We start from the raw sequence: 26,000 nt of genomic DNA on the forward strand, positions 1-26,000 counted from the left end.
TAATAACACGTGATGTTAGGCCAATATGGTGGTTTTTGCACCCAACAATGTTTAAAATTACCTCTTCCGAGGAAAATATGTCATTAAGAATCAAAGTACTTTGTTTCTCAGACTTCATTTCATTGGCATGATCAATCATATTAACAAATAGTTCAGTTGGGGAAAATTCAACATTGGCTCCCCTCTTGGGTGGTTGGACAAGAGATCTCAGTGCTAATAGTCTATAAATGTAAAGGAATTGGTTTGGCGTAGGATGATCGTCTCCACCAGATGATTGTCGCACCATTCCAAACTATCGCTAAAGATAAATATATTAGATACAGCTCCAAAGCTTCAAATCAAGAACGGACTATCACAATGAGATAGCGCTCACTTTATAAGCTTCAGTCCAAAATGAACAAGCTTGCTTACTAGGTTTTAATTTAAAAAAGTATACATTATACTTTTTCAATTAAAAATATAAGCGTGCAAAAAATCTTACACAACACATGTGTATAAAGAAATATTACCTCAAGTGGATCCTGATTAAACTTATTAGTTAGTACATATTTATAACCTTGAGCAAGTAAATCCTTTGACAAGTCAATTGTGCTTTTTAGCGTGAGTTTAAGGCCTTCTAAAGTCTGGTAGCTCAAAAAATATTTTTGATCCTCTTTCGCCAGAGTATTTTTGTAATTTTCCCACGAAATTAGCCAATCCAATGCCTCTTGAAGCTCCTAAAAAAATTAAAATTAACTTTTAAAACTGAGTGAGCATGTGTTATCAGTTAACAATATAATTACAATCAGTTTTGAAGATCCTTGAAATATTCCTTCACAAGGTCGTCTCCCATTCAGTAGGTCAAACATACGATTCATTCTTTCCGTAAATAATGCAGTAACTTCACTGTCTTTCAATGAATTACTTGTTCGTCCATAAATGCGAAGTCCAACCGCCACTGAATTACTAAAAAGCTGAAAGAAAGGCATTAATTCGTAGGTAAAATTTGATTAAGAAAAACAACAATTCCAGTACTTGTGTGGCTAGACGGACAGACATCTTTTGGAAGTTATTGGGTTGGATATGCGCTGATGTAAGTTTGGGTACAATCCGCAGTGATGTCTCCTTATTCAAGTCTTGGGCAAGAAGGTGGCAATAGTGATCAAATAAAACTGCGCCTTCAGGAGTCTGAAATAAAAAATATTATTACACCTTTTGGACAGAACTAAATTTTTTTATCGAACATACTAAAAATTTCCTATGTTTCAATAAATTGTTTCTAATGCATTTCCACCCATGAGGCGCGTCATAGAACATGTAGACTTTCAAATTTTCATCTGCGGGATGTTGAAAGCTATTTACAATTGGACTGTTGATTGGTGAAGCAGAAAATCCAAATTCTTTCAAAGTGGCTCGATTACCCGAAGCCCCATCACACACAATTCCATCTACAACAGCTCCACAATTATGAAGATGGATTATCGCTTGTAAAATTAATTTAGCCAAAACTGTGGCTGGAGTGGCACCGGAAGAACAGAAAACACCAATAGTTTGCACCCATCCTCCCATAAATGGACGGAATAAAAACACAAGTGTATGATCTCCATACTTGTCAGCATGATCTAAATGTTCAATACTGCCATAATTAACTCTTCCAATTACTTTAGCTTCAGACGCTCGATAATCTAGATGTCTGCTAGTTTGTGTTTCATCAAACATTAAAATACCACGACGTTCATTCAAAGGCATTGACTTGAGTTTATCCTTTAAAGTTGGAAATAGCAACTCGTCAAATCCAAAACTTGCATCTATGTTTTTTAATTTTTTATTTCATGTTGAAATGCATGGAAGTGGAAGATAGGAATTGGTTCTCAAAAATTCATACATCGATGGTGACTTTAACTTTAATAGTGTAGCATCCAATAGCCAAGTTTGGGAATACCTGTGACCAGTAGGCGATTTGACTAGTGAGTTTTCTAAGGCTTCTTTCAAAACTATTTTTTGTTTTTCAGGTAACTTATTAAATGCTTTTTTTTCCATCTCGAAATTTGTTATTGTGGTTTGACACTGTTGTAATGAGTTTCGTAGACTCTTAATGAGTTTGGTCTTTTGTTTCAATTTTGAACGTAAATAATACACTTCAGAAAGAGGATTACGTTTGTACTTCTGTTTCACAGATTTTCTACTGCAAGAAGATGAATCAATAACACTTGTTTCTCCAAACGAATTTTGTAATGTTGTATCGCTATTTTCAATAATTGCCTCTTCCAGTTCAGGCACTGTATTGGTCATATCCGGATTAGAAGTTCCTTTTTCAGTTAAAGATGATGAAAAATCAATTGAATTAGATTCAAGAGTGTCTCTAATTTCGTGTACATTTGGACTTTCAAAACATCTTTTCTTTGAACTAAGACAATCAACTGAGCTTTCTTTTTCATCCAAAATGCGAACCACTTTTTTAGTGAGGCCAATATCATCCGTGTTGTTTTCACAAATGTTTTTTTTTCCTAGGCACAACAATATTTGTACCAGAATTTTTATCTGTAGTAATCAGTGATGGACACACCAAGGAATTTCTTTCTGATACCGTCTTAGAAATAAGCGTGTTTGTAACATCACAGATATTTTGCTTGGAAGGAGTTCTAGTCATTACACTCCCAGGCTCCTCAATTACTTGACCTTTTATTGTGCAACTTCTCGAACGATCACTTAAATTCTGATAAGTCCTATAATTTCTTTCATTTTCTGATTGTGCATGATTCCACTCAGTGACAGTGTTAAGAGAATTAGGCATCATAACACTGCCTGAATCCATAGAAATTGGTATGGCACCTTTTTTTAGTGCCCATTTTGCACGATCACTGGTATTTATTAGTTCACCACCAATCACATGAGAAAATGCTTTTAAAATGTCATCTTTTTTAAAATGTAGTTCACAGTTGATTTCAGAGTTTTTTCTGGAAACACACCTTTCCACAATTTCAAACGGTCAGGATCTTTCGGCGCTTTAAAATAATGAATTTTGCTGATGGTTTCATCATCCAGTCTGTTTTCGGACCGTAACTTAGTCCTACACTGGCTAACCCAACATTTGGATTTAGGCCTTGCCATGATATGATTCCAAAAAGAAATAGAATCCCTAAATGTTTTTAAACAGTCATTTATTATTTAGAATTTATAAAATTAAATGTTAAGCCTAGTTTTGTAAAATTTCATTAATGAGATTACCTGAATTGAATTACAAGACGGCCCAAAGTCCTAACTGAAAACCACGATTTTCAGCCGCGAAATTATAATTATTTTCTTATTTCCACCCGCCACCGATGGATGGCAGTATGGTCAGCGAAAGACCTACGGGGGTGAATGGGGGAAAGCATTTCACTAAGAAAGAGCCCGATTTCCTCAACCGTCTCTTCTACAGCCCTGGTACTACCCTATGCCGGTTTATGAGTAAGCTTACGTCATTGATATTTCGCTCAATTATGGCGCTCCCAGAATATTTTTAACTCCGCTTTTATAGTTGAGTTTTGTAGTATTTTCAGCAGTGCCACCACGGTTTTTGAATTTTTCCGGTGTTTTATTACTCCGATTTTAAAGTACCGTGTTCGTTTTTTACTATTTTCGCGAGTTAAATATTGTTTTTAACGTTTTCGCGATTCAAACTTTTGCGCCGTCTTCGGGCCTTGGCGTCTTTTCGCGTCGCCTAGACTCGCGCAATGTCAGGCGGCAGCTCTAAAGCCCCGTTTTCAATTACGATCAATTTCTGGCTTTTCGCTTTTGCTTTTTTGACGCGCTTTCATTTAAAAATAAGCCTATATCAAATCCATTTAGATATCTGCTTCTCGTGACAAAAAAGCCGATAGAGAAGCTTCTCGCGGTTGGTTTTGACGCAAAAGCGTGATTTTTGTTCGGAAAAATCGTGATTGAAAATGGGGCTTTACGCAGGCGCCGGCTCTCCGCCGGTGATTACTACGGCCGCGCCGCCCGGCAGTTTTGAAAGTTAGATTTCCCTCTCAGAACGTAAAAATTTCCCTTTTTGGGTCAAAAATTCCCTCCATAACCACAACCCCCTTACATTCGTGAAAACTCCTCGGAAAACAGGCACAATATTTCGTGAGCGACCAATATTTAACATTTTTAATGAAATTATAAAAATATTTAAAAAAAAACCTATATGTGCCGCAATGGTGGAGCAGCTTTCAGATTTGACCTTGAAGGGATAAAAAACCCCGGAATCTACTGCGCATGGCGAAACTATCGCATGCTATCTATCTTGTCTAATATCCCCCCAAAATTCCCGCAAAATATGAGTATTTCGAGAAAAATTCCCCTTTCCCCTCCCCGATAATTTAACGACGAAAATTCCCACAAAAAGGGAAATTTCCCGCACATTGGCCGCCCGGTCTTTTCGCGTCCGTCACTCCCCCCCCCCCTTCGTTGATACGGAGGGTCTCCTGTCCCTGGAGTTTTTGTGTCCCAATGCTTAGCGCCGTCGTCCCCAGAACGGTCGCCTTCGCCGTACGGACTCGTCTCCGCCTACTTTTCTCCTCCCGTTTATGGGAACGTTTTCTCTTCACCGTCCGTGGCTTTTGAAGTTTCACCTACTATTCCCTCTGAAACCTCAGGATTTTCGTCGCCGCTGGATTCGACATAAATGTTTTCCAACACCGACTATTTCCGACCAAACCCTACTCATATAGACCGATTCACAAATTACATACAGTAAAACAAGCCAAAGGGGCAACATTTCTATACTGGGTAATATTGTTTCTCACGCTAGGCACGCTAGATGGCGTACCATTCACCTCGCGAAATCGTCTGCTCATTGCCGGATTTAGACTACTGGAGGCCCTGTGCTTAACATACTTATAGAGGCCCCCCATTAAGGTCCAAGTCGTAGAGCATCAGCGGCGGTAAAGCAAGTCGCGGCTTTAAGATGTTCCAATATTATACAGGGTGTTTTAAATTTTAGTACAGAAAATTTAAGGTGTTGTAGGGATTGAGTAAATATGTATAACTGTCTTCGTGGCGATCCTCTGCAACGAATTGGACAAGCGCTAGAGTGTTTTAAAGTTTGGCCTGAAGACGCCTAACAGTAGGCTACCACATGAACACAAGAACCCAGATAGGTAAGCCGATTTCAGGGGTAGGAGGAAATCAGGGGTAGGAGGAAAAACAGTTGTTTTGTTTTACTTTCATGATGAAAGTAAAACAAAACAACTGTTTTATTTAAAAATATGTTTTTCTATAATGAATAATAGTGAAATTATGAGATAGGATGCGATCTGGTTGTCAAAATATATTTATAAAACAAATTTGGTTGCGCTGTGTAGTAAAGCCCAATCGCATTTTGTCGCCGAGTACTCTGCTTCATCAGAAAGCATGCGTTGTCGTTTATTTTGCCTCTTTTTCCTGTATTTTCCTTTAAAGGGAATATAACCTCAAGTCTTTTTTAAGGTTTTTTATGTTTTTTATGTTAAAAATTTAGGCGGGAAATCACTAACCAGCGCTAAAAATAACTGAAGCCATAGGAGGGAGCGGGAAATGGTCGAAGTGTTGGTATTCCACACCAAAAAACGTGAGGTTATATTCCCTTTAACTCCTCGTTTAATTGGTCTCTAAACTTAACTATGAAATTTCCTGCTTATCGTGATATAATGCGTTGCACGGATTACTAACGTTTTTCTTCATTCAATCGATTGGCAGTTCAGTTGTTGGAGAAAGCTCGTCTCAGATAAAATGTCGATTCCGTCATCGGTGGACACGAGGGGCGAGGGGCTAACCACTTCCCGTAATTGGTGTACACCCTAACTGTAATGATTATGTAATCTTCTGTAATCTTTTGTACTCATTCATAATCTCGTAATCATCCGTTATCACGCTTATTAATTCTCCCGTACTCAATTACTCATCTGTAACCATTTTAAAGTTTTGGGTTGCCTGTGTACTCATCGTAATAATTATGTACTCATCGAAATTATTCGGTACTCATCGTAATCATTCTGTACTACTATAAAAAAAGTTGATTATTCATGAATCCACTTTTAACACTCATTAAAAGTTATAATTAAAGAATTTTTTATTTTATTAGTAAGAAAATTTGAACAAAAGTGTTATTTTTGAAAATTTGATCTATAATTATTCTAAAATTAATTAAGGTAACTAAAACATTTTAAAACCGAAGTATTAAAATAGACAACAGAAAATTATATAGGATGATTTTGGCGATTGTGGTGATGCCCTAGAAACGGGCGTGGCAGCTTGAAAGCGAAAGAAATTATGAGAGAGTCCGGCTTTATTACGCAGAAAATTAACGTTTTAAAAATTTCATAACTTTTATAATGTATGAGCTCACGGGCTACAAATTCGCTAGTAGATAGGTCTATTGGAGTAGAGTAATATATCTAAAAACCAAGATGGTGTCGTGCGCGGATTTCGAAATATAACCCGCTAAAGTATATACCACGGCTTTAATTTAAAAAACGTGGATTTTCTCAATATTTAAAATTTCATAACCTCTATAATGTATGAGCTCACCGGCTGCAAATTGGCTAGTAGATAGGTCGCTTGGAGGAGAACAATATATGTAAAAACCAAGATGGTGTCGTGCGTGGATTTCGAAATATAACCCGCTAAAGTATAGACCCCGGCTTTAATTTGAAAACCGTCGATTCTCTCAATATTTAAAATTTCATAACTTTTATAATGTATGAGCTAACCGGCTACAAATTCGCTAGTAGATAGGTCTATTAGAGTAGTGTAATATATCTAAAAACAAGATGGTGTCGTGCGCGGATTTCGAAATTAAACCCGCTAAAGTATAGACCACGGCTTTAATTTGAAAAACGTGGATTTTCTCAATATTTAAAATTTCATAACCTCTATAATGTATGAGCTCACCGGCTGCAAATTGGCTAGTAGATAGGTCGCTTGGAGGAGAACAATATATGTAAAAACCAAGATGGTGTCGTGCGTGGATTTCGAAATATAACCCGCTAAAGGATAGACCCCGGCTTTAATTTGAAAACCGTCGATTCTCTCAATATTTAAAATTTCATAACTTTTATAATGTATGAGCTAACCGGCTACAAATTCGCTAGTAGATAGGTCTATTAGAGTAGTGTAATATATCTAAAAACAAGATGGTGTCGTGCGCGGATTTCGAAATTAAACCCGCTAAAGTATAGACCACGGCTTTAATTTGAAAAACGTGGATTTTCTCAATATTTAAAATTTCATAACTTTTATAATGTATAACAGTAGGGTCTTCGAGCCGGTCCCAGGACTTATACAGTGGAAGGCCTCCGCACGTGCGGAGCAAGCCTGCTTCGCCGTGCGGAGCACTGTCAAGGCTGCTCCACGCGTGGAGCTACTTTGACACTTTTATGATGCAATTTGATGGTATAAATATAGCTAACATCAAGGTAAAAGGCACCACAATTTCGAACGAGAGAACTCAACTATGTAAGTATACTACTTTTACTAAATTATTATTATTTTGTCTATGTCGCTAACATAGAAAATGTTCATAGCATGTCTGCCCAAGTTTTGTTTGCCCTCTCGTCTGAGAAGTTCATCGAAGTTACACCTGCTCTCGATGTACGCCTAGGTCTTCGAGATAGTTCTACGGGGATTATCCTACACGAATCCAACTTCCACGAACTTTAGCGAAAGAAAGACGAAATTCTCGCTTTCTTCGAGAATGCAGACTCTCCGGGTGCTTCGTGGTTCTTCACCGGCTCTGAGACGCAACGTATTGAGTTGTGTACGTTTCAGAACCGTAAGCTATTAGACGTTAGAGAAGTGCGTGCTGGTTACGGCGAATTGTACGGCAAGTTATTGCCGACTAGGAAAGGTTTAGCCGTCGGTTACACCTTAACCAAGACGTTAATGGACAAGTACCACAATGATACATACTCTTCTAAAAGACTGTATACTAGACCAACTACGTAATAATATACGTAAATGTTGCTACGGTTGTGAAATAGACCATCCATCTCAAACCCAGCACAATTGTCTAGAAGTCTGGGAAGTACGCGTTGCAATGAACTATGAGTCCGCAATAAATAATCTTGATTATGTCGAAATATATAAAGTATTTACCATAAACACTTTTTTAAGTGAAAATTTTTGTAAATGTTTGGTAGCTCAAATTGTCTGTAACGCGAAACAACTTTTGTAAATAAAAGATACTAGATGTAAGAAAATTTGTCATTCTTCAAAATGGATTTCGTCCTACAACATCCTTTCAATGGGTTTATCGCTGGTGCAACTCAGTCGGGTAAATCTTTCTTCGTAGCTAATATTATCAAAAACAAATGCACGTGTATTTCACCCCCACCTGAGAGAATAATTTGGTGTTATACCGAATACCAACCTAAACTATTTAATTCGGTACTGGATCATACACCCGAAGCGGAATTCCACGAAGGGTTATTGAACGTAAATATTTTAGACCCTAATGTAAAGAACTTTGTTATACTAGATGATTTACTATGCGAGATATCTAACAACAAGGATATTACTAATTTGTTTATACGAGGGTCTCATCATAGAAACACCTCAGTTTTTATTCTTATGCAAAATTTGTATTACCCTGGGAAATAAATTAGAACATTAAATTTGAATGCGCACTATTTAATCATTTTTAAATCACCACGTGACAAGTCAGCAATATTTCATTTGGCGAGACAAATTTACCCTACCAACAGTAAATACGTCATAGACGCTTTCCATCAAGCTATCGCTAGAGATTTTGGGTATTTATGGGTGGATTTGAAACTTACCACGTCAGATGATCACAGACTGCGAACCGGACTTATACCAGGAGAGGAAGCTGCCGTTTTTGTACCAAAATGAAGAGAGTCCATAACCATAAAGATTTTTTAAAGTATTTAACAAAGTGTAATTCATGTCAAAGAACCGCCGCCATCAAGTATGCAAATAAGGATGCAATCAAGGCTATTGTTGAATGTTGTATAAATGTTCTGCGAGGGAACGTGAAACTGAAAGGTGGATTTCTACCTTTACTGTTAGCGCCTCTACTATCTATTGTAAGCAGCGCAGCTGGCGCCGCTATAAGTCGAGCCATCAAAAATGGCTAGAAAGATGATTCTCGTTCCCGAAGAAGTTTATCGAAGGCTGAATTATCAACCGAAACTTGACGAAAACTTGGATACCAAAGCTGTTTTGAATAACCAGAATCTCAATCAATCCCAAAAAATGGAAATGTACAACCATGTTCTGCAACAAAATATTAACAAAAGAACTAAAAAGATGAAAGTCGTGGAAAAACCGAAAAAGAAGGATTGGTTCCCTGAAATTGCCATTGCGATTCCAGATTCTCATCTGAAACCCGCCATTGCATTGTACAAGTGGATTGATAATAATACCAAGATTGAATGGGCTTCTAACGGTGAACTTATATATAAGGAACAACCTATCGACCGCTCTAATATTATGGACATTTTACACGAATCTGTTAAAGGACATAGAACCAAACCGAAATACAATACTGTCGGGATAGACAAATTTTACGAACTGCTTAAAAATGAAAATGTTCCCAAAACTCTCGTTAAAAATAAATTTCCTTTTAACACCTCTATTGATACCCAAAAACCAAGTGAAACGGTGCTACATACTGAGAATGACTCGGAAGGTGAAAATTATTTCGATTTACCCCAAAGCCCCGAATCTATGGATGGAAACGGATTAATGAAATGGATAAAATTGAAATAAAAAATATAAATGTATATATTGCGTGTCATTTTCTTTCACTTACGATTTAGACCTCATCATGGAAGGTTGTAACGACTCCACCCCCACTGGATTGCTATCCTCTCTGTCATTATCGTATATGAAATCACCGAAAGTTATAACGGCGTTTTTAATATTATTTATAATTATCGTTTTTGAACTATTTGAGTTCGCGTACTGGTATCACGAACGGAAAATGAACTGCACGAGAAATGGATAAACTGGAAAAAATATACTTTAACGTAAAGAACCCCGGAAGTTACGGCGGGGTACACGCTCTTTATCGAGCTGCCAGAGCAAAGGGGCTAAACCTTTCCTTAAATAACGTTCAGGAATTTCTAAAGCGACAGGATACGTATACTTTACACAGACCAGTGAGACATAAATTCAAAAGAAACAAGACTATAGTGTATGGAATAGACGAACAATGGCAACTTGATCTAGCGGACCTGCAAGATATCAAACGTCACAATAACCTATTATGCTGCATCGATGTATTTAGTAAATACGCTTTCGCTGTGGCTACCAAAGATAAAAAAGGAACAACAATACTTAAGGCTTTCAAATCGATCTTGGAATCTGGTCGAAAACCAAAGATTGTTCAATCAGATCATGGTAACGAATTCCTTTGCAAAGAAATACAACGAGAATTAAAACGTCTAGATATCAAGTTTTTCGCTACACATTCGGAAGTGAAAAGTAGCGTCATAGAGAGATTTAATCGTACTTTGAAATCCCGCATGTACCAATATTTCACGGAAAAAGACACCCATAAATATATCGACGTATTACCTGATTTACTGGATGCATATAACAACAGCTATCACAAATCTATTAAATGCAAACCCGTTGATGTCACAAATGAAAATTCAAAACAAGTGTGGCAGAATTTATACGGGAAAGTGAATTTTTCGCCTCCCGTTGCATTCCCCTTTGAAATAGGTGACTTGGTTCGAATTAGCAAGAATAAAAAAACTTTCGAAAAGGGATATAAAGCGAACTATACTGAAGAGTTATTCAAGGTGGTTCAGCGAGTACCGAGGGACCCACCAGTATATAAACTCGAGGATTTGAAATCAGAGCCCATTTCGGGTGTGTTCTACAAGGAGGAAATACAGAAAATCGGTAAAGATCTTGTAAACTGCTTATTTAAAATAGATAAAGTTCTAAGGAAGAGAACCAAATCAGACGGAACCAAGGAACTACTAGTACGTTGGAAGGGTTACGGTCCAGATTTTGACTCTTGGGTACAAGAAATCGTTACATTATGAGTTTCTACATTACGTTACCGTCAGACTCTTCTATGCGATATTTCCAAAACAATACAATAAGCAAGTTTAGAACGTATTTACCGGAACCGATAAAACTCGAGGGGATCTACGAAGTTGGACTGGCCGAAATCAGTTACCCAAGAACCTGGAATAATGTTAAAGAAGAATGTATAGTTCGAATTTGGAAAACTATATCTCTACCTGACCCCTTAAAATAATCAAAACCTAAGAAACAGAGAAAGAGTCCTTATACAAGAGAGTTCAACGATGTAATGGATTTCGTAAATATAGTAATTCCACCAGGATATTACGAAGTTGAAGATTTACTGGAAATCATGACAACTGACGACAATGGGCAAAATATTAGCTACAGAGTTAAACTCTATTGTTGAACTTTATGAAATGAACCAAATTCATTTTCCCAATGAAATTGCCCTTATTTTAGGGTTTACGAAAACACAGGGAAAAGATGTTACCATGGTTACATCAATGACGGCTCCTTTCAGTTGCGATATGGACGCTGGATTACACTCCCTGTTTATATACTCGGATATAATACAAAGCCGATCGGTTGGTGACTCGGACGTACCACTTTTACGAATAATAAGCATTCAAGGAAAAGACGGTGATACCGTAGAAAAAGAGTTTTCACGACCGCATTATATGCCTATAGCGAGCAATAACTTCCAAACAATCGAAATTAATATTATGAGTGAAATGGGACAACCCATACATTTTGAAAGAGGAAAAGTTCACGTCACTCTTCATTTTAGACCGCGAAGAACATGGACTCCGCTATAAAACCCACTCGAAACTCAACATTCGCTTCATTTACGACAAGTGAGTGGAAGGTACAACATGTCCCCGCATAACGCAGATCGAGTTTCCGTGAACGATTATCAAAACTATTATTTAAATCAAATTGGACACGGATCGATTCCGGTATATCGGGGAGTAGCCGTTCAAAGAGGATATGGACTCGGTAGCATTTTAGCTTCGGCGTTTCGATCGGCTATGACCATTATTAAAAAAGGAGCATCCTTCCTTGGACGGAAATTTTTAAATGCCGGGGCAAAAGTTGCGTCAGATGTCTCAGGTGGGGTTTCCTTGAGAGAAGCGTTGAAAACGAGGGGGAAAGAAGCGGGGAAAGACGCTTTAAGAAAAGCTGCGGAACACGTGACGAAACTAACTGGGAACGGTAAAAGAAAACGTAAGCCATCAACAATTATCAGTTCAGTACGAACCAGGAAGAAGAATAAACGTTCATTGCTTCACTCCGATATATTCTCGAAGTAATGGCGCTACAACACCCAAGCTCTCAAAACAGCATCAGCTCGGAACTAGATTTATTTCACGTACCGTATACTCAGACTGGAATAATCGGAAGCCAATGGGTAGAATATAACCCAACAACGAACGTAAATGAAAACCAAGCAATTATCTTCAACATCACCGGAAACTCAGAAACGTACATTGATTTGAAAAACACCTTATTGCAAGTTCAAGTGAAGATTGTGAAACCTGACGGAACTGTACCTAAAGCTGAAATTTATGACGCTGTATCTAAAACAACAACGCCTGCTGATAAAGTCGCACCAGAAAATTTGTTTTTACACAGTCTCTTTGGAGAAGTTCACGTATCATTGGGTGACAAATCTGTTACGTCATGCGCTCAACAGTATCCTTACAAGAGTATGATCCAGACACTTTTGACTTTCGGAGGACCCGCGAAGGAGAGTTTCCTAACGGCTTCGCTATTCTACAAGGATCAAGCCGGGAGATTCGACGAGTATTTTAATAACGCCGGATTCAAAAAAGGAGCTAAATTTGCGCAAGAAGGCTTTATGGATATGATTGGAGTAGTCCACGTCGACATTTCCCAACAAAATCGACTTATTCCTAACCTGATAGATCTAAATTTCAAGTTTATCAAAAGTCCTAACGAATTTTGTATACATTCCGATGGAACTAAATGTAAAGTGGTTTTTAACCATGTATCATTGTTCGTCAGAAAAGTGAAGTTGACCCCGGAAATTAAGATATCTCACGCAAAAACTTTGGAAATGGCAACCATGAAATTCCCCATTACAAGAACCGAGTGCAATTCCTTTTCTATATCGGCTGGCAACAAGATATGCGTAAAGGACAATTTATTTAGTGGACAGTTACCTAATAAAGTGGTTATTGGATTCGTAGACCAGAATGCGTTTTTGGGAGATTATAAAATGTCCCCTTACAATTTTAAAAAAATTTCGTTAAATCAAATCGCTTTATACGTCGATGGGTCCAGCGTTCCACACAAACCCTTAAATCCTAACTTTAAAGATAATATGTATATGCGATCTTACGCCAACCTCTTTCTTCAAACTGGACAATGGAATATTGACGAAGGAAATTTCATTGGAAGAGACGAATTCGCTAATGGTTCTGCCCTATTCGCGTTTAACCTATCGCCTGACCTAAACGATAGTTTTACGCAAAGTTTTAACCTTATAAAGAACGGAAGTGTTCGATTGGAATTAATTTTCGGAGAATCGTTGCCGTCAACAGTCAGTGTTATTTACTATTCCGAGTACCAGTCGTTGGTAGAAATCGACAAAAACAGAGCGGTGTTGTTCGATCAAAGCGCATAATGAATTCACGTCAACTCGAAAAAATACTCAAGAAAGATCCATATACCAAATATCTGTTCAGAGGCATTTACCCTGCGGATAAACTACCCACGAATGTGAAATCGTACCCATCGTTATACATTGTGAACACAGATACGTCAAACGGCGAAGGAGTACACTGGTGTCTGATATATATATCAAGGAAATTTAATTGTACCTTCTTTGAGAGTTTCGGAAACAGTCCGGATTTGTTTAAATTTAATTATTTTACCGAGAAAAACAGCTTAACTGTCACGTATAATTCTGTTCAATTGCAAGGAAATTGTACTAAGACTTGCGGGGGATATTGTGTATATTTTGCGATTAATTTGTGTCGAGGTATAAAATTATTTCAAATATTAAAAAGATTTTCTGTAAACAAATATAATAATGATTGTATGATTGTAGAATTTATGTATAAGAAATACTCAATAAATTTGTCATAAAATATTTTATTGTTTCGTTTTATAATGTCCATGTGCTAAAGTTGGGATACCATCGGCTAAAATATATCGTTTATCATCGCATGGGTTTAAACACAATTTGTTCTGACGGATAGTCGTCACGATGTGTTTATTACTCACAATGCGCTTCATCTCCGCGATAGTTAGTTTACGGTTCAACAAACACTCGCGATATTCCGCGTGACGGACGCGCTTTTGCACAACGCGTTTGCATACACCCTTGCAAGTCTTTTTCTCACCTTTAACGGAAAGGATTGAGTACATTTTGGGTCTCAGTCCGCAAAATTCTTCAATGGGTGTACCATCCAACTCGTCTTTAAACTTCCCGAGTCTCTTTTTATTGGTTTCGTCAAACAGAGGATGATTTTTGGGGTATCCAGAAAAATCGTACATTTCCTTCTGTTGGGCGAAATCTTCGTATAAATCCGGTGTTTGGATTTGATACGTGAGACTGTCTGTAAATTATAAATAATCATTATTAGTTAGGTCATGAACTATACTATACAAGAGGCTATACGTACCAGTGTCGGTAAAAAGTAGTGTGGTCTTTTCACCGTACTGTGGCTTTATGATATCATAATGGAATCTATACATTAAAAGTTTCGATAGATCCAAAATGGCGAAACCTGTATAGATGGGTCGGTTTAAGACGAGCTTCTTCTTGGCGGAATGAATTCCAACAAGGTCGTTTTGGAAGATGGTGAACTTTTCGAACGCCGGTGAGCTGGCTTTTTTAACAGCCTTTTCTGGTGTCGTAACCAATTTGAAATCCTTACGTAAACGTAAGTTTTCAATGGTTTTACCTACAAAAAAAAACATTTAATTTAATTTTTATTTTATTTTTTCTTTTTTAATTACTTACCGAAAACCGCGTTGTTCATTAATTTGAAAAAGTCCTTTTCAAAATCGTTGGCAGCCAACTTCCTTTTATCTGTATTAAAGTCGATGTATGACTTTAACCAGGTACCTTGTTCGAATTACATAATTCGGTGGATTTTTGTGATTTTTAGCCCTTTTTCCACGTAATACTTGAGATTACGATAGTGTACAACGTATCGCTCTTTGTTGTTTAGGTTGGGTACCAGTTTCGGTAGACTCTCTTTAATAGGGATGTTCAGTTCAGTCATCTGAGTTTTGGAATACTCGGAAAGCATTTCCGGTTTAATGTAATGCGTCCGGATATTCCAAATCCACTTCCAAAATAAATCCCTGAGAGGCGTCGTCGGGCCATTTTGAATTTCGCGTTCAATGTCAGAGGTGGGTTCAACCCACTCGAAACCTTTCATTGGTAACGCGTCGCACATGACAGTACCGTACAAATTGTTACAATCTGTTTAAATAACATCGTTAAAATTATCTTTAACAAAATAAATTCGAAATTCTTACCTAGATAACAGATGTAACTATCTGGTTTGGAACGGTCGTATGTTTCCAGGTACTTGTTATTACCCTGTGCGAGGCGATGACTGATCATTGAAACCCCTCCACGTATCCCTTTTTCTATGAAAAGATGCATGTCCTCATCCAGAAAAAGGTCGAGACGCACCTTAGTCATACATAAAGCCGCCTGCCACGCGAAACATGGTCCAGTGTAAGAATGTGCAGGGTCTAGTCGGTAATACGTCATGCACATACGACGGAAACTTTGGAAAACATCGGCAAGGAGAAGCGTATCAGACAAGACATAAATATCGTGATACCGCCCTTTTAAAAATAAAAGTTTCAGTTAAAGACTATATATATTTATTATTTTAATATTGTTCATACCCAAATTCCCGACGTTGAAAGTTCTCCATACGTTTTTCGCATGCTCGTAGTCGGCTTCACTCAGAGGCTCATCGGTTAAATCGTTGAAGAAACACTCGATAGGTGGTAGTTGTGTTTCTTTAAAACGATCTTCCGAATCCATGTAGGAATACGGATAAACTCCTTTCCGTAGAAGTAAATTAACCTCTTCCGGCGAAAAAACCGAGTTTAAGAGCGGAAACTTGTCAGCCCCTCCTTTCGATAAATTTCCGACGAGGGTCTCGAGAGAAGCCGACAAAAACCGGACACTGTCAACGAACGGTAGTTTGCCCAAAGTGAAAGAAATATATGTTTCACTGTTGGTAGCTATACAGTCTATATTTTTATTTTTGATCTTTGCAATTTGTTGCATAATGAGGTGGGCGTCATATCTACAAATGTTTCATGTCATAAGTAAAAAATACCTTAAAAATATATGCATTTAATTTACCTGCTCAGATTATGAAAGAAAACAGGTATGAATTTTGGTGCCTTCATTTTCAAATTACAGCCCTGACACGCACACCCCCTATACGCTCCAGTATAATGATCATGGTCACGTGTTTTCACAGAAGTTTTCGTGAACGCTTCTTCGCAGACGTAACAATGAGTCGCAGATTGATAGTCGGTTTCTTCGGCTACGGAAAGTTGCATAGGGATGTTTTCCTTCAACGCTTCCGATATAACCGTAGACTCGTCCAAAAGCATATTTAAAAACTTCAACGCACCGTCTTGTCCCCTGTATGTCTCGTGCTTTACGAGATTTCCTACATAGTAAATATATATTAGATAAAGAATTAAAAGAAAAGTAATCAAACGTAACAGTGGGTCCGACAATGGCGTAAGAAAATCCACACGTGACAATGTTGCGTCTGGCAAACATGTCGCTATTTTGGACATTATCGATTCGAAATCGGCGTAAATAGTGTAAGGGACCTATATGAAACAAGTAATTTAATATTTCGAATTTATGAGAAGTATTAACAATTTACCATTTGAGACCAACCAAAATTTTTGAATTTTAAAATGGGTTCTTTGGTTGGCATCTCCACGCGCTGTGGTTGGTGAACATTACAGTCGCGCATACGGTCTTTGATAATGTCTTCGGAATTACTCCTTTTTAAGCACCGTCGACAATAGAAGGTTTTGTGATCATGCTTGGTGAATCCGCTAAAGAGACGACTTAGATGACGAATCAAGACGTAATGTTTTTTCTGCCCATTTGTCACCAAAAGTAAATCAATCTCCCTCGACTTGGGTACGTGTTTTTCACTCACATAGCGTGGGAAAACCCCCTTTTCATATGCGAAAATGTTAATTGATAAATTGTTCACCTCTTCGAATTTTTTCAGTTTATACGCGTCGAGTACAAAGGGGAACGTAATCCCGCACAAATCAAGTTCATTGGCAAATCGCCTATAATGAAAAATACGGCTAGGGTGGATTTTTCATTGGCAAATCGCCTATAATGAAAAATACGGCTAGGGTGGATTTTAGCTGGGTGAAGTTTGGCTAAAATTGACCAAATAAAACATTTATTATCACTGGAGTCTTGTGGGTCAACATTTACTGTAGCCCGTTTATTTTCAATCACGGGTGGTAGTTGAAAATATGTCCCCCCTACAAGTGGTAAATATTGGATAATGTTTATTTGTAGATATAAAATTTTATCCAAAACCCAACCACTTCCTAGTCCTTCATAATTGTTCATACTGTCGGCAATTTTTTCCCGACTAGAGTTTATTTGCTGCGGGATTATCTCTGGTGATAATGTCGCGTGTGTAAATCCCCTGCAATACGGCATTGCCTCAACGTCCGTACCAGTGTTGCCAAGTTCACGGGTATATCGTGCCCGCACCACCATATACCACTTGATACCTTTATTGGTACTCAGTTTGTTTTGAAGATACGTTTCAACCTTAGCACGGTGTTCATTTATAAATAACACAGGGTCGGTAACGCCATCTGGTGCCGTTATACGAGCCGAAAAAATTGAGTCACCAAGCGCATTAACCTCCTCTATTTGAAGTGGATGGATGGCTGGTTGAATTGCTAGTGGGATGGGTGGCTGATTGTCTGGAGGTGCAACGGGTGGGATAGTTGGTTCGTTAGAGGGTGGGATAGAGGGAGGGTTAAAGTGTTCGTTAGTGGGTATGCTATTCGGTGGGTTAGCGGGTGGAGTGTTAGTTAGTTGGAGGTTAGCACCTTGCTGTTGGGCTTCCCAGTTGGATACAATAGCCCCCAATTCTTCGGCTTCCCTGTCGTATTGTCTGTCTGTTAATTCCATCGGTTCGGGGATAGGGTGTATCGGTTCGCCTGAATCTCGAGCGATCGCGTCATTAAACATAACACCTAAAGCGTCCATTACGCGATCACACTCACTGTGTGTGATATTCGGCGTTAATGTTTGAGCGACCTCCACTTGCATGACATAATCATCGAGTTTATCATCATCGTCTTGCGAACACAATAACTCGTCTAACGGATCGAAACTGTCGGAAAATAAGTTCAATGTGAAGTCCGTAACAGACTCATGATTATTTACATTCGCAACCGCGGCGTCTAATATCTCATTAAGAGAAGACAAAGGATCACATGTTAGGCGATCACCTATAAATAAAAATATTTTATTTTATAATTTATAATTTATTTTATAATTTATTTATAATTTATTTTATAATTTATTTTATATTTTATAATCTATTTTATATTTTATTTATGAAGGGGAAAAAATCCTACCATTTTCAACTCTAACTCTTTTCCGAGAAATAGATAATCTCCTTTTTACAGGAGAGTTCGACGGTGTATGAGACGGGCCCAGTCGAGGTGACGACGGGTTAGCGGTTCGGGGCAACGTCTTGGACGTTGTCACCGACGTGCGTATAGATGACGCTAATCTCACCGGTCTGACGTTAGGATGTACCAGCACGGACCTCGGTGACGAATCGGATCTCGAAGACGGACCGGGTGGGTGAAGCGGCTCGGCGGGGCGGGCTGACGGCTCAGACCGTGGAATTACCTCTGACCTCGGAGATGATTCAGACTTCGTAGACGGTCCGGGTTGACAATGCGATGGTGGCGGTGGTAGTCCCGTTAGCGACAGTGGGTGCGCTATCGGTGGATTTGGTTGGCGGTCATCTCTCGTACCGGGTGTCGCGGGTACGCCGTGATTCAATTTACTTTGATGCCGTTTTAAAATATCACGCCTCGAAAATGGCTTATGGCACACGGGACATTTAAAGGAAATATTACCGTGAACTGTTAACATGTGACGGTCGTGATTTCTCTGGTGGTTGAAAACGGTTGAACAAGTACCGCACGAATACATCTTGAGTCCGAATGTGACCTTTTCACTCTTTACACGACCTTTTATACGTACTGGTAGGCTTAACAAGATTTACAGACTTCACCCTCACCCTGCCTTTGAGCTTTCACCGCTCGGCCTTTGAGCATTCTCCGCACGACCTTCGGTAAATCATTACCCAGCTTCAACACCCCCGCATTTCCCATGATTCCCATTGCTTAAAAATGTCGTATGCTTAACGTTCTTCATTTCCCATGATTCCCATTGGTTGAAAATGTTGTCCGTCTAAACTGCGTCCGAGATGGTGGTGAATTTCGTATTACCCCGAACACAACATTGTGCAATGCTGGGTTACATCCCCTTGATCTACTCCCTTTTTCCTATTGGATAAAAAATGACGTATCCAAAATCAAAGGGGCCAGTCAGGTTAATGGGTTTTTAGGGTCACTTTTATACAAAGTGTAAAGACTATATACATATACTTCGCTTCGCTAGATGGACTAACATGAAGTTGCCCAGCCTTCGAGCCAGAAACCGACGACGAGGAAGAACTAATGATTGGAGAATTAGAAGATAGTGACGACAATTCATCTATCACATCATCGATGGATACGTTTCCAATAGTCTATGCTGAGGATTTGTAAGTTTCTTTTTAAATTTATTATGGACTCGGTTATTTTTCCGTAAAATACAATACATTAAATTTTAGGGAAATATCCGAAGAACTAGGTATTCCCGAGGGTGAAGAGCCGGCTGAACCTGAGGGGTATACAATTAGTATGCAAGTAGAAGAAATGTCGGCTGTGATATTGAATATAGATGGGTTTCTGTAAATATATCATTTTTAGAAATTTTCGTTGAAAAGCGATTTTTTTTAAAATTTATCAATATCTATTTAGGATTATGCAATTAATCAGAAATCTATTGACCCCAAGTGTTCAAGGACCAGACTGTGATATCACTCTACTCCTTGAAACAGTTGAGGATATCGTAGCCGTCAACATGTTTCCTGTGTATGTATAATTAATATATATATATTAATAATAAATAAATAATATTACTTTTATATATTAGTCCTTCCCGAAATGCAGATGTCTTATATATCCCTCCACCGGAGGGTTATTTAACATTAAACGCTGATGGGTTTGCGTATGTATTTGTTCTAATAATAATAATGTTTATATATATATATATACTTAATTAAATATCTCTTAACTAGTATCCAAACAGCAATAACAGCATTTTTCCTCCGGAGGAGGGATATACGTTATCTGCTGACGGAGGATCAGAGGAGCAGGTTGGACACCCTAGATGTGTCTATAATGAAACATCTATGTGTGTTCATCACAAGGGCCACCTTGGAAAATTTTCCAAATTCTATTAGAATTTCAAGTTAAAATGCAAATGTTTTTAATTTTAAACTGTTAATTTTTTTTATAAATAAACCCTCAGGTTATATATAAATAACTCCTTTTTATTCATCTACTAATTGCATATTTACATAGTCCATATTTTTATATACCCACTCCGCGTACAAATTGCTTTTTTCCAAAGCGCATGAGTATTTCTTATTTAAAACGTTCGTATTGTGTTTAATAAGACACGAAAACATAGGCCCGTCTAGTTCAAGTAGATCAGTCACTTTCGGACATCCTACACCATTTAGGTCTATAATTTCACGGTGTAATAGTTCCATTAAAAAAAGACATTTTTCTTCCCCTTTACAAAAGATGCGTTCGTATCCTTGAACCGCCATTGTTAAGCATTCCTCCAGTTTCTCGTACGGGGTAAAACCGTAGTCCCAAGCGAGGCCGTGTATATTTCTCTCGACCCAGGTGTTCTGACGTTGAGCGTGCGGAGGGAGGTCGACTCGAGAATATGGCGGGGTGAAAACCCAAGCCGCGACTCGGGGTGAAGATTCCGCTGAACAGGCTGCCGCTTCTTTAACTATTTTCTCTGGTCTCGCGTTCCTGGTCCGACCGTAAAAAAATTCGAATTCTATTATTATCGATTTTTTATACCTATAGTTCAAAAATTAAATAACTACATTTTCTTCGGGATGTGGGATAAAGTAAGTTAGTTTAGTATACTTACATAGTTGAGTTCTTGATGATACTTGCTCGTTCGAAATTGTGGTGCGTTTTACCTTGATGTTAGCTATATTTATACCATCAAATTGCATCATAAAAGTGTCAAAGTAGTGCAGCCTTGACAGCGCTCCGCACGGCGGAGCAGGCTTGACAGTGCTCCGCACGGCGGAGCAGACTTGCTCCGCACGGGCGGAGGCCTTCTTCTGTATAAGTCCTGGGACCGGCTCGAAGACCCTACTTATAACTAATAAAGTATTTCCGTTATTGTTATTTAAAGTTAATTTACTAAAACTTAACACATGTCATCGCTTTCAAATTTACATGGTTTATACTATTCAAAGCGGCCTGTCGTTATAGAAGAATCGTAAAAAATAATTTAAACGTACTGCACGTTCCAACTATAATAAGCGGGAAAACAGTTAATCTGTAAACTATTTAATTATAATTTACTAAATATGGACACATGTCATAGTTTTCAAATTAACAGTATTCTGATGGCTACAGCCGCTACACGTGAGCGTGGAGCAAGTGCTTCAAAACGATCAACATTCACAAGACAACAAACCAATATCTGGTTAAATGGTCAGCCAGAATCAAGTTTGCCTACAAATGTTTTACCCACGTCCGGGACCCGGGAAATATTAATGACTTTTTCCACCATCACAAAATACTTAAGGAAACTGTGCGTGAAAGTCTGAAATCCACTACAGAAGAAATGATGGCTATTTGGAGCAAAACTCGTACTGAAACAGCCTTCCAGCTGAACATAATTTAAAAAATGAAATCTCTGATTAAAGAATATAACCTACTAAAGAAAATTTAAGGGAGCCTAGAGGTCTAAAGAAATATCTTTCATAGTAAAAATCAAACTACTTTTTTGATGTTGCTCACAAAAATTCAGAAAATATAATTAAAATTGAGGAGGATAAGATTTTTCTAAATAGTGAGAAAGCATGGTGATAATTGGTTCGAAATTTGTATACAGCTCTGAAAATTAATATGCACGTGCCTTGAACTATAATCTCGACTATCTAAATTTTATTTTTCAAAAACACCGACTGGAAAAACATTTATAAGCAAAAAACCCCCTTGTTGTCGAGGGCGCGCGCATCTTAGTTTACTTGTGTTTTTAAAACAAATTTATCGAAGTTCCACCGCATCTCCGCAACTTTAGGAATAAAAAATGGTAAATCGCGTGTAGCTCGCGTGGTAAAGGTGGTAAAGTTATGAATTTTTTTATGATCATACGTGTAATAGTACTACTTAAAACCTGATATGGAACCACATCGAGGTATTTTTTTTACTTGACGTTTTTAACGATTTTTCGTTTTTCTCCATAGGGAAAAAAGGTAAATCGCGTTTATCTCGGGTGGTAAAGGTGGTAAAGTTATGCAATTTGTTATGGTGATACGTGTCATAGTACTACTTAAAACCTGATATGGAACCACATCGATACATTTTTTTACTTGACGTTTTTACCATTTTTCATTTTTCTCCATAGGGAAAAATGGTAAATCGCGTGTAGCTCGGGTGGTAAATTTGGTAAAGTTATGAAATTTTTTATGATCATACGTGTAATAGTACTACTTAAAACCTGATATGGAACCACATCGAGGTATTTTTTTACTTGACGTTTTTAACGATTTTTCGTTTTTCTCCATAGGGAAAAATGGTAAATCGCGGTTATCTCGGGTGGTAAAGGTGGTAAAGTTATGAAATTTGTTATGGTGATATGTGTCATAGTACTACTTAAAACCTCATAAGGAACCACATCGATACATTTTTTTTACTTGACGTTTTTACCATTTTTCATTTTGTTCCATAGGGAAAAATGGTAAATCGCGTGTAGCTCGGGTGGTAAAGGTGGTAAAGTTATGAAAATTTTTATGATCATACGTGTAATAGTACTACTTAAAACCTGATATGGAACCACATCGAGGTATTTTTTTTACTTGATGTTTTTTAACGATTTTTCGTTTTTCTCCATAGGGAAAAATGGTAAATCACCATAAAAAAATTCATAACTTTACCACCTTTACCACCCGAGATACACGCGATTTACCTTTTTTCCCTAAGGAGAAAAACGATAAATCGTTAAAAACGTCAAGTAAAAAAATACCTCGATGTGGTTCCATATCAGGTTTTAAGTAGCACTGTGATACGTATTACCATAAAAAAATCATAACTTTACCACCTTTACCACGCGAGCTACACGTGATTTACCATTTTTTCCCGAAAGTGGCGTAGATGCGGTACAACGTAGAAGATATAGTTTTAAAAACACCAATAAATTAAGATGCGCGCGCCCTCGGCAACAAGGGGGTTTTTTGCTTATAAAAGTTTTTCCAGTCGGTGTTTTTGAAAAATAAAAATTAGGTAGTCGAGATTATAGTTCAAGGCACGTGTATATCAATTTTCAGAGCTGTATACTAATTTCGAACAATTCGGGTATATTTTGTAACCATGCGCTCTCACTAAAAGGATCGGCGTTGTTGTCGTCAAATGAAGATGGCTGGAGTAGATACCATTTCAACCACTAGGGATTATTACAGAGAGATCATGGAACTGAGTCTCTTAATTTTGGGAGTGTTACCTCCAAACAAGACGTATAATTTCACACTTCCCGGGGCATACCACGTGGCCAAATGTATGGTAAACGTCATTTATTGTTTTAAATCTACCTCTTCCGAGACGAATTCAAGTTAACCAAAAGAGAAGAAAGGAATTTAGCCGAATTTTACTTGTTCGCTAGCCTGATCTTACAAGGAGAGTACCCGAGCTGTTTATTGCCGATTTTGTTAAAAGTCGGGCGTAATGTACACCTATATGAGATCAGAAATTTCCCAAAAGGAGACGTTGCACTACCCATTCGATTTGCCATGGCAACCGAAAATGGTTTTGGCCACTTAAAACTAAAAAAAAATTCCATTTAAATGAAGCGTAGAATTTTCTCGGTTTCACCTACATAAAATTTTAAAATCACAAAATAGTTAATTTGGACCACATTTCGGTATATTTCATCAAGTTTCGGTAAATAAGCCTTTCTATAAAGTCATTAAGCTTGCCAAACTTGTATTCATGTGTCGCTTTCGTCACGAGATACGTCGGAGTTCAGTTCAGATTTAAAGGCTAGATCATTATAAAAATGGCGACTCGTCAAATTTTAATTGGCTATCGTAGTGACACGTTACTTCTACGTCACGAGTGACGCGCCTGCTACATCAATACAGGAAGGCCAATGTTACTTTATAGAAAGGCCTATTGGAATATTTTTGGGGTAAAATTGTAACAATTTTTGGGTAAAATAAGGAAAAGCTCTTATTTTTGTTTTAAGTGGTGAAAAACATTTTCGGTTGCCATGGCAAATCGAATAGATAGTGCCACGTCTCCTTTTGACACATTTCTTATTTCATATAGGTCTACATTACGCCCGACTTTGAACAAAATCGGCAATAAACGCCTCGGGTACTCTCTATGTTAGTGAAGAAGGGGATTTCATTTCCAATAGCAAGCGATGCTGCCTACAATGATCTTTCCTAATTCAAAGAAATAAAACAGTACGAAACTGTAAATAAGGCTGTATCAGAGGCTGCCTGCAGTAACATTTCTAACCATCTGTGATATCTAGGATCCGAACTGAAAGAGTGTGATGGACTGGAAAAGAAAGCCCTGCATAACTTAGTGAGCTCAGCGTCAATTTGTGCCCTGCGTTCGCTTCGTATCGACGTAGATTTCTTGCACTTTGACCCGAGTGCGTTGAATGACTCTGAGAAATACCAGGAGGGCAAAAACATTTTTATCTCATTGAAAGTAGTAAACAACGCTGCTGAACGCTCCGTTGCACTGATGGCCGATTTTAACAATTCAATCACAAAAATGAATTCGAAATGCAGAAACTGATTCAAGTAGTAAAAGATCACCAAAAACGTATACCGGGTGCAAGAAAACTAACTCTTATAAGCTATAAGCCACGTTAAACCGTTAACTACCAGAACAAGACAAAACATTAACCGTTTAGTTTGAAATTTATTAAATAAGAATATCAAATTATCCCTTCACTATTTCAGTTTCCCTTATATGTATTACGTAATTTGGGTTATTATTAAAAAGCATTCGGGGGTCGTTCCAATTTTAAAGTCCCGTGGCTCTCTCGGCGTACGTTAGTCTCGTTGCCTTTATGAATCAGCCATCGGATATAGGGGGTTTAAAGGGGTACAGGGGGGTTTGGTACGACTGCGAGTTTGAGTTATTTATGCGGGGAAAAAGGTAACACGAAAATTCTCGCGTTGGAAAGTGGGAGGGGAGCAGTTTTCAGCGATATGTAGATATACGATACGTTTTTAGGTAGTTTTTTAAGTACAAGATACAATTGTGGATAAAAGATACTACCAATTTTCAGGCAAACACAGATAAATAAAAAACTCTTACACATACCCTTTTTTTCCGTATCTGTTTGCAAATAATGTATCTTATGTATCTAAATTATTGCCCTTTGGTATCTCTTTTTTTTGAGGGACTATATCTGCGATTTTCCTTATCTGTATCTTTCTTGTTTTGGTAGTTATATATTAAAGCATCGATAAAAAGATATACCAGGTACAAAGAGTGAAAACGAAGGTAATTATGTTTTTAGTTTGAATAAGCATTATCTGGGTTTCTTTCAGGCATCTCTCCGAGGGAAAGGGCTACCTCCCGGGCGT

At 38.0% G+C, this 26,000-nt stretch overlaps 3 protein-coding genes across 3 annotated transcripts in view; 2 read left to right on the forward strand and 1 right to left on the reverse strand.

Moving 5' to 3' along the window:
- Positions 1-26,000, forward strand: part of LOC149968657 (uncharacterized) — a 365,051-nt gene that overhangs the window by 233,639 nt on the left and 105,412 nt on the right. The gene's annotated exons all lie outside the window — the stretch shown is intronic.
- The window catches only part of LOC149968665 (uncharacterized), a 384,171-nt gene that overhangs the window by 21,530 nt on the left and 336,641 nt on the right, over positions 1-26,000 (reverse strand). The window lies entirely within an intron of this gene.
- Positions 12,302-13,639, forward strand: LOC149968667 (uncharacterized protein F54H12.2-like). Its single transcript, XM_090168441.1, has one exon. The coding sequence runs from the start codon at positions 12,302-12,304 to the stop codon at positions 13,637-13,639; it is 1,338 nt and encodes a 445-aa protein (XP_090024567.1).

This window comes from Leiobunum rupestre, chromosome 1 (genome assembly GCF_980474605.1).
Source record: "Leiobunum rupestre chromosome 1, qqLeiRupe1.1.hap1, whole genome shotgun sequence".
NCBI lineage: Eukaryota > Metazoa > Arthropoda > Arachnida > Opiliones > Sclerosomatidae > Leiobunum > Leiobunum rupestre.

What these genes read in the sequence shown, in the direction of transcription:
- LOC149968667 (XM_090168441.1), top strand. Translation starts at nt 12,302, where the DNA reads ATGGCGCTACAACACCCAAGCTCTCAAAACAGCATCAGCTCGGAACTA.